Here is a 9,274-nt window from a genome sequence, read left to right as displayed (position 1 = left end):
AGAACTGCCCCATAGGATTTCCAAGGAGTGACTGGTGGATTTGAACTGCCAGCCTTTTGGTTAGCATCATTAGGGAGCCTATTAAAGAATACTGCTGCCTGGTTGTACCGAACACCAGTTAAATCAGAGTCTCTGGAGGTGGGGCCTAGGTATTGGTAATTTTAAAGAGCCTGGTGAGCCTAATGAACAGCCATAGTTGAAAACCAATATACTAGCATTTTGATCAGTCTTTAAGCCATGCTTCTGTCTTTGTTTAAAGAAACTGTCTTTGTCTCATAGTTTTGCTGTAAGCTTTTCATTTGGAAGAATATATATAGTTATATTCCTAAAGAAGCTGATGGAAATTGAAGGAATCAGTTCTCATAGTGACATCTTGAAGTGGCTGCTGGGTTGATGATTATCCACTGAGTTCAAAATGGTAAATAAGCTCTGTGGGGATTTTTCCAAAGAAAACTTTCTGGTCACAATTCAACACTTACTCCCTACTATGGGATGGCAGCCACTGTAATCACATGTTGATTTAACCTATCCAAGCTCAGGGACATGGAGAACGAAGAAATCACCTAGATAATCCAAGGCTTAAGCACAAGCTACCAATATAGGAGGAGGTTGACTTTTTGGTGTATAATTTTTTTGGCTGGCCAACTGCTTTATTTGTATTCTCCAGAATTTTGATTTTTATTCCTCATCTACCTTTGGGAAATACTGTAAAGCATTTCTATTCCTATTTCTCTTTCTCCCATAAACTTGGGTTCTTGCATATAAACATGAGCAGCAGGTGTTGACACGGAACAGCGGACTTTGAAGGGCAGACTTATTTTCTTTCAACCCAAACGCTCCAGATGGACTGTTTCTGTTTCCTGTAGAATTCTGGAGCCCTTCACTGTACGTGTTGCTGGACAGGCCAGATTTTAGTGTCACATCTGCTGAGCCCCACTGAGAAAGTAAAATGAATAATTTGGGAAAAATTCCCATGTTAGTTGACACATGAGTGACACTGGTGACATTGGTCCCCAGTCTCTTCTTTGCATTGTTCATGAGCTTGCTGTATTATTCTGCTCCACTTTGCAAGTGGAGATTTGCTCATTAAAATTATAGGAAAGAAGTGGATATAGTCATACAAATTGATTTTATTTATAGTAAAATTAAGAAATGACAGTAAATGAGATAGTTATCTAAGCTGTCCCATTGATATTCTTAGTTATCCAAGCTTTCCCTTTGGTAGTCTTAGTTATCCATGTGAGGTATTTCTGTGAGAGAAGAACATAGACACCAGGTCCTTGAGGGTCTCCACATTTCTTTGGAAGGCCAAAGGAAGTGATTCCTCTGAAAATACCGTCACATATCAAAGGGCTTCCAGAATCTCCCTGGGGAAAAGAAGAAGGGTGGTGGGGATCAGTGTTGAACATGACCATTTGTGAAATGGAAGAAATTCTACATCATTTAATATGGAGCTAAGATGAGTCTTGACTGAAGTGAAAATGAGTGCTTAAAAAAACAAAAATGTTTGGAAATATTTGTTTACTTTTAATTGGCTCAGTTTATTTATGAACCAGTAAGAATCAAAATGAAACTTGTATTATAGCTTATGTTATCAGCTAATTTTGAGACTGGTAACTTTGTCTGGTTATCTGCTTTCAAAATGCTTAATAACTCGAGGGGTAAAATAGTTACATGCAAATGGGACGTTGAGGCGAAGAGTGAAAACCAGGAACTGTTTTCTGGTTCCCCGAGCAGAGAATTATTTTCCCTTCTCTTAAAGAAACAAAACCAAAGCAACCTTTTCCTCTCCTTCACCCATCTCAAGTAGGGGAAATTGCTCCCCCAGGTCTCCTCTGAGCATCTGATGTTAGATAGAAGCTCCAGGAACCGAGGGGTTACACTTAGGCTCTCACTGACTCCACAGGAGTGAGGCCTCTGTTAGCTGTAAGTTGCTGCTTTATTCTTCCTGACTGGGCCATCCAATGTGTGACCTTGTAGTCCCTCCTGGAACTCTAGAATCAGCATATTTAAATGTGTTTGAAGTCTGGAGTCTTCCCTATGGCTTTAGGGAAAACTGTCAGTGTTAGATAGAAGGCCCCTGGAGAGGCATGTATATAGAACTCTGCAAATGCAAGACTCTGAGGGACCAATTCCACCTTACCAGTGGGAAGGCATCAATGACCTGCCTCTTTCACGCAAAAGTTGACCTTATGAGTGTATGAAGTAAGGGACCATGTGAGAATCTGGGTCCTCCCTGGACAAGCATGTTTCCCTTGCCTGTTATAGTGCCTGGAATTCTCAGAATTAGTCCTTTAGGTTTAATTCATCAATAGCCATTTCCAAGGAGTCTTGGGCATTGAGAGAATGGGAAAAAGATTGCTAAACTTTGATGGTAGAGGGATGGCTGGCGGGAGAGGGACTAGCATCGTGGAATGCTGCTGTGGCCTAGGATGTTGCATGTGGTTCCAAGAGCATGAAGCTTCTGTGTTCCTAGATGCCCAGAGTGGTGGAGGAGTGGAAGGGATGGCAGAGGGAGGGCAAAGAAGAGAAAGTGGGTGGGTGCTGAAGTCAAACATTTTTCTTTTCTTGGGATTTGCTAACCCTTTGGTCCTTGGACCTCAATTTCTGATAACTTCCAAGCCAAGCACGCTGTACACCCCTTTTCAGGTGAGACTCTACAGCATCCTTGGGAGAGTTGAGAAATGAGATGCCAGTACTCATAGCTTAAAACACTGTAAAGTGTTTTTTTTTACTCCTGTCTTTAAGCAGGTCCCTGCCCACCTCTCTTCAGGGCAGTCATATGGAGGCTTGCACAGCCTATGGTGTGGGTCTCACCTGGAAGCTGTTTGCTGAGAATTAAGGTTGACTCTAGGAACCTATGGGGTCCAGCTCCAGATTTGCAGCAAAACTTGGGAATGACAAGCATTTCAGACTTGCCCTGATAAGGGGTCGAGGTTGCGATGGGGAAAAAGGTACTGAAGGCCCTAGAGGCACCCTGACTTCAGCTCTCCTGAGTGTTACATATCTTCAGGTTTAGATCTATGTATGTTAGTAGGAAAAATGAGAAAAAGAGAAACCCTGCTTCTCAGTGGTGTCATGGATTGAATTGTGTTCCCCCAAAATATGTGTCAACTTGGCTAGGCCATGATTCCCAGTATTGTGTGAGTGTCCATCATTTCGTCGTCTGATATGATTATCCTGTGTGTTGTACATCCTACTTCTGACGTTAATGGGGCAGGATTAGAAGCAGTTATGTTAATGAGGCAGGACTCAATCTACAACATTAGGTTTTGTCTTAAACCAATCTCTTTTGAGATATAAAAGACAAAAGCAAGTAGAGAGACATGGGGACCTCATATCACGAAGAAACAAGAGCCAGGAGAATAGCATGTCCTTTGGACCTGGGGTCCCTCTGCTCAGAAGCTCCTTAATCGAGGAAGTTTGATGACAAGGACTGTCCTCCCAGAGCCAACAGAGAGAGTAAGCCTTCCCCTGGAGCTGGCACCCTGAATTCGGACCTCTAGCTTCCTAGACTGTGAGAGAATGAAATTCTGTTTGTTGAAACCATCCACTTGTGGTATTTCTGTTATAGCCGCACTAGATAACTAAGACAGTGGTTTCTAGTATAAAATCTAGAAGATGTAATGGATCAACCTGCACATTAGCAGTGAACTTATATTTTTTTTTTTTTTTAAGATAGAGAAATTTACTTCTTCACAGTAAAGTAGGCTAAAAGTCCAAATTCTGTGCATCAGCACCAGAGGAAGTCTTTCCCTCTCTGTTGGCCTTCTTCTCTTCAGTGTTGCCCTAGACTAGGAGCTTCTCTGTTCAGGGACCCCGGTCCAAAGGACTCACTCTGCTCCCAGCAGTGCTTTCTTGGTGGTATGAGGTCCCACTGTCCTCAGTGAACTTATTTTTGATGAACAATTCACTTGAGCTGAGGACATTAATTTATTTGACTGGGGTTTTATCAATAACTCTTTCAAAAAGTACTAGGCCCCTGTATAAGCCAACACTACAATAAGGCAAAGCATTACATTATGTTTTCTATGTCTGCGTGACTTAATCCAACAACTAAAATGTCAGATCTCATTTTACTTACATTACATGTGTCTTTTCCACCTTTGGGGCTTCCGGCACAAATCATATTCAGTCCAATCACAGGATTATAGTTATAGTGCTTTTGATCATTGCAGGTTTTTCTGTCTATGACAGTGATATTGACTTCTCTCAGAGTATCTGAAGGCTGAGGTGAATTATTGTGAACCTTCCCCCACCCTGCAACTCGACACACTGTTCCTGGCTTCACATCCTCCCCTTTTTTAGGTAGCGGAAGGATTGCCACATTTTTATTAAGTTTTGCTTGTTTATTCAGCTGTTGAGAGGCAAGAATAAAGAGTTAAGAGAATGAGATAATTAAAATACACATTTCTACTTACATTCTAGTCCAACCCTCAGGGACCCCCTTATTTGAGTCTGTAGCTAATAGGGGCACTATGGAAAGGTTTCCATTTAGGGGGTCAGATTGTAGGATATCCTATGGTTTTTAAGAAGACAATCAAAGGTACATACCAGTACAAGTTTAAGATCACTCTCATGTGTGTCTGGGTCATAGCATGGATAGGGAATCTGTTTCTTAATGGACATAATTTGGTTTTCTGGCTCAGTTTTGCCTATTGCGTGAGCTCCAAGAATGACCTGGGTTCCTTTGTCCCTGAAACAGACACAACATTACTTAACTGGGCTTACTGTTTTAATCAGGAGATGAACATATTATGTACTAATCAATTTCAATGTCCCATTTGTAAATATGGTTGTTGTGAAGATATTTCTCTGTAGCTCAGGGAAAACAAAAAACAAAAAAACAAAAACTGTGTGCTTTAAAGAATAAAAAAGTAAGATGTTTATGAATTTCATCCTTATTACCAGCTTATTGATAACAAACTAAACTAAGTTCATTGAAAAACAAATAATCAGACTCCACCACAGCTAAGCCAAGTCTTGGGATCTCTGTTGGGGCTTTAGGCTGTCCCTCTTTAGCTGTAATAGAGAATTATGCTGCAAATGACTGTAAAACAAAGGCCTCAGTGGTCTGGAGACAGATGAAAAAGACCCCTGGGCAGGTGTGATAGTTGTGGAGTAATGGACGGAGGGGATCTTTGTAAGAGAACAACAAACTTACCTTCAATGGGAAAACTTTCCGAAGTAGACTGCCCAGTGAAGGACTTTATTTGCATGGCATTGAGAGTGTGTGTGGGGGATGGTGGCCTGAAGTAAGGACCCAGGAGTTTCCCCTTATCTTATTCCATGCTAAAGGTTCATTTTTGTTAACAAAATCAAAATACTCTCGGAAGAATTAAAGCTATCATCATTCCCATCCTAGCATAAAATGCACCAACCAGCTCTTCATGCTGCGATTTTCCAGAGCATCAGCAGAGTTCAGTCTCACTTTAGACTTTAGAGCAGTGTTTTCCAGTAGAGCATACTTTGGTGATGAAATATTCTGTACATCTACACTGTCCACTATGGCAGCCACTCGCCACACTGAGTGGCTACTGAGCACTTGAAATGGGGTTAGGGTGACTGAGGAGCTCAATTTATAGTTTTATTTAACTTTAATTCATTTACATTTATGTAGCCACATGTGGCTATTGGCTACCGTATTGGATAGCCTAGGATTAGAGGTTTGATTCTAATCCTGGGCTATCCAATACGAGTGGAGAAAAGACCAGGCCTGGAAGAGAGCTGAAGGGAGTGGTGGAGAGGGTTTAAGAGACGGCTGAAGGAGTAAGAGAAGTTTCCTAAGGGAGACAGGAAGGCATTCCAAACAAGCAACTTGACAGTTGTGCCCAGGCCCCTGAGGGGCACTGAAAGTCTTTGCCTATCATGCTGTGGTAAATTCTATGGGTCATGCAGTCATGACCAGAAGCAAAACCTCACAGCACCTATACAGAGTCTCTCGCCAAGACCTACAGAAAGAGTTGTGGATGTTGCTTCCTCATTGGCCTCCCTGTCGAGTTAAGGCAAAAGGTTTATGCTCAACCGCTAACCTAAAAGTTGGCAGTTCGAACCCACTCAGTGGCACCATGGAAGAAAGTCTTGGCAATCTACTTCCGTAAAGATTATAGCCAAGAAAACCTATGGAGCGGTTCTACTCTTAACACATGGGGTCACCATGAGTTGGATGGAATCAACTCGATGGCTATGAGTTTTTGGTTTGCTTTGGGGGGAGGGCAAAGTTCCAGAAATTTAAGGGATACGAAAATACACATGAGCCTCCTGTGGTTTTAGTGGGATAAATATCTCTATTAATATCACCAAAAATTAGAATAGATACACAAATATTTTTTTAAACCAAAGCACTTACAGGTTACAGTGAGCTGCAGTCAACACCCAGTTTTTTGCAATCAAAGCCCCACCACATGTTTCTTTTCCTTTAATAAAGACCATGTATGGTCTTGAATGAGGATGCACTTGATTTCCTCCAATGATTTTAGCACAGAAATCTGTTAAATAGAAAAAAGCAATTCAGGTTAATACTCACTCAAAGAGCTCTACATAAAGTCATGTTTCTAAGGCCAGCCACAGTTTTCCCAGGTGGAGAGAAAGCATGGGTGAGAGCATTTTTTCCTGCTGTTACTCAATGTAGACCTTAGACACCTGAATGAAAATCCCATTCCTGCTGGACTTTCTGAAAGGGTCCCGTTCTTTCACCCACAGAAGCCATGTCACTGGCCATCCTAGGGATTATTAGATTGGAAATCTGTCAGCTATCACCATCCCCAGGCCTCAGGTCTGGCAAAGGACAGAGAGCTGTGCCTTGGTCTACACCAGTAACAGTTGTTACAGGAGATGCTGGAGGTGATGGAAACCCTGAGCATCCCAAACCCTGTCTTGTGAGTATTAATCTGGGGAGCAGAGTGCTTTTAGAAGCCTGAGAACTTCCCTTGTCACCCAAAGCCCTTGCAAAAAGTATCTTATGAGCTGATAATAGCACCTTTTAGCTGTGACCCAATGCATGAGTTCTTTGGTCATTGGAGACTTCTGGTTATTGAACTTCGCACTGTCCTCATTCATAAACTGAGAGAATGACATCTGTTGCACCTGAGGCTGTCCTTTAATCTCCAGACTGAAACTCATGGTTTAATCTAAGGTCTTTTCCAATGAGGTAGGGGAAGGGAGAAGATGCTGCAGAGATTTCTACCTCAGTAAAATTTCTTTGATGGTATACTGAAAGTATATACCCATTATTAAAGAACAATAAGACTCAAACACAAGGCAAACCATATACATGCTGGCTGAGAGGACGTTGTGCCACTGTGATACGCTCGCAGTTCTTCACCTTCCTAGACCAGATGTTCCTGGATTCTCCTAAAATATCTCTCCTAAGTGTTGGCCGAGGCTCATAGTTGCTTGAATAAGGCACAATGCTTGCTATCCCATAATTAAAGCTAACTCACTACCAAATTCTCAGTAAGGTAGATAATATAGATATAGAAGCCTTTCAAAAGGTTGATGAGGGTGAGGATGAGGGGGAAGAGAATGACCACATGGGATCTCATTTCAAGAAGGGATTTGGGAAGGCAAAATTCTAGGCTCTAGAAATAAAAGGGCAAGGAAACCAAGAGAACGTCACCCAAATCCCAATTTTTCCTTGGGTGAATCATGTATAGATAGATCCCAAAGGTGTGTCTTTGGACCTTCTCTGCAGAAACCATAAACTCAATAAACTCAGCACTGAGCAGAATATTCTCTTTTGCAGAGTCCCATCTTTGGTGAGCACATATACCAACCTCAGAAACAGGCCCAACTTTCCTGCAATCAACCACTCCTAGAAGGGTCTGGGGCAGGGTTTAGAGCCAGTGGGAAGCTTTTAGAAAACTAACAATTCCTGGTCCCTATCAAGAATAAAATCAGAATCTTTCTAGGGCTGGGGCTGGGATGTCAGCATTTTTTTAAAAAAGCCCTCTAAATTATTCTAATGTGTAGGAGGATTGAGACCATTGGGCCAGAGTATCAACCTTTGCTTTTGTGTGTCTGTTCCCTTTATGGGCCCACAGCGCTCTCTTTGACCAAAGGAAGCAACGTGGAGCAGAGCAAGTTGCTTTTGTTTCCTTTGAAGAAAAGATACGATTGGAATTTTTATCTGCCCTGTTCTCACTGTTGTGGGAATTTAACATGCCTGAACATGGTCATACTATGACACATTTATAATATGCCCACCATTTTGTCCCAAATATCCGTCTTGTTATTTAAATTTTTTTTTATCTTCAGGTACAAGATAACCCAGTGAATTTTTCAGTAAATTCTCTGCTCACCCTTCTTACCTCCCAAAGCTGACAGACCAGGGAGAAAAACCGTGGCTGGTTCCATGTGGCTTGTCAGCCCAGTTCAGCCCAGTCCCAGAGTGATCCTCACTTCTGAGAAGGTTCTACAAAGAAAATCTAGAGCTATCCAGAGGCTATTACCCTTTCAGTGATAATGCCGTGAATTTTACAGCATTCCAAATCAGTGCACTTGGAGCTTACACAAAACGAGGAATATTAGTAACCATTTAGTACACCAAAGATGTGGCTTAATAAAAAAGATACTGTAGAGCTCCCAAAGAGTTGTTATGGGAACTTTCCCTAATGTATTCCCATAGAGACTGTAGCTTAGAGAGATCATTATAAAAATTTGAATCATTCCTGGTTCATTTTTGGTGTCTAGGTCATGTTGGTCTTAATTGTATTTAAAACATGTGCATTTTCTGCTGCAAAAAAAGGCTTAACTGTCTCAGCACTGCTATTCCTTTCCTAAAGGTACTATTAGTTTTCTCAACTCAAGGACCTTTCTTTTTTTAATTTTTTAATTTTAGTTTTAACTTTTTATTGTACTTCAGGTGAAGGTTTACAGAGCAAATAGTTTCTCATTAAACGGTGATACACATATTGTTTTATGACATTGGTTAACAACCCCACGAAAAAAACCTTCTCCCTTCTCGACCTTTTTTTTTTTTTGGTGAAAATATACATAGCCAAAGATACACCATTTCAAAAATTCTACACACACAGTTCAGTGTCATCGACTACGCTCTTCCAGTTGTGCTGCTATACTCACTTTAGATGAAGGTTTACGGAACAAAATAGTTTCTCATTAAACAGTTAGCACACATGTTGCCCTATGACAAAGGTTAACAACCCCACTACACGTCAACACTGTCCTTACTCAACCTTGGGTTCCCTATCACTAGCTTTCCTGTCCCCTTCTGCCTTCTAGTCCTTGTCTCTGGACTGCTGTGCCTCATTAGTCC

General features: G+C 41.5%; 1 protein-coding gene across 1 annotated transcript in view; it reads right to left on the bottom strand.

Annotated features, from left to right (window-relative positions):
- Nucleotides 1–1,110: 1,110 nt before the first annotated feature.
- The window catches only part of LOC101359901 (granzyme A-like), a 9,089-nt gene continuing 925 nt past the window's right edge, over nt 1,111–9,274 (bottom strand). The window contains exons 2-5 of the mRNA XM_004380505.2: nt 6,350–6,488; nt 4,555–4,696; nt 4,085–4,357; nt 1,111–1,367 (exon numbers count right to left, since the gene is read on the bottom strand). Of these exons, the coding sequence (XP_004380562.2) occupies nt 1,176–1,367; nt 4,085–4,357; nt 4,555–4,696; nt 6,350–6,488 (746 nt within the window). The 3' untranslated portion in view covers nt 1,111–1,175. The remainder of the gene's footprint in view (nt 1,368–4,084; nt 4,358–4,554; nt 4,697–6,349; nt 6,489–9,274) is intronic.

The sequence above is a fragment of the Trichechus manatus genome, unplaced genomic scaffold, assembly GCF_000243295.1.
Source record: "Trichechus manatus latirostris isolate Lorelei unplaced genomic scaffold, TriManLat1.0 scaffold00074, whole genome shotgun sequence".
Taxonomy (NCBI): domain Eukaryota; kingdom Metazoa; phylum Chordata; class Mammalia; order Sirenia; family Trichechidae; genus Trichechus; species Trichechus manatus.
This window is presented reverse-complemented; position numbering and strand designations above follow the sequence as displayed.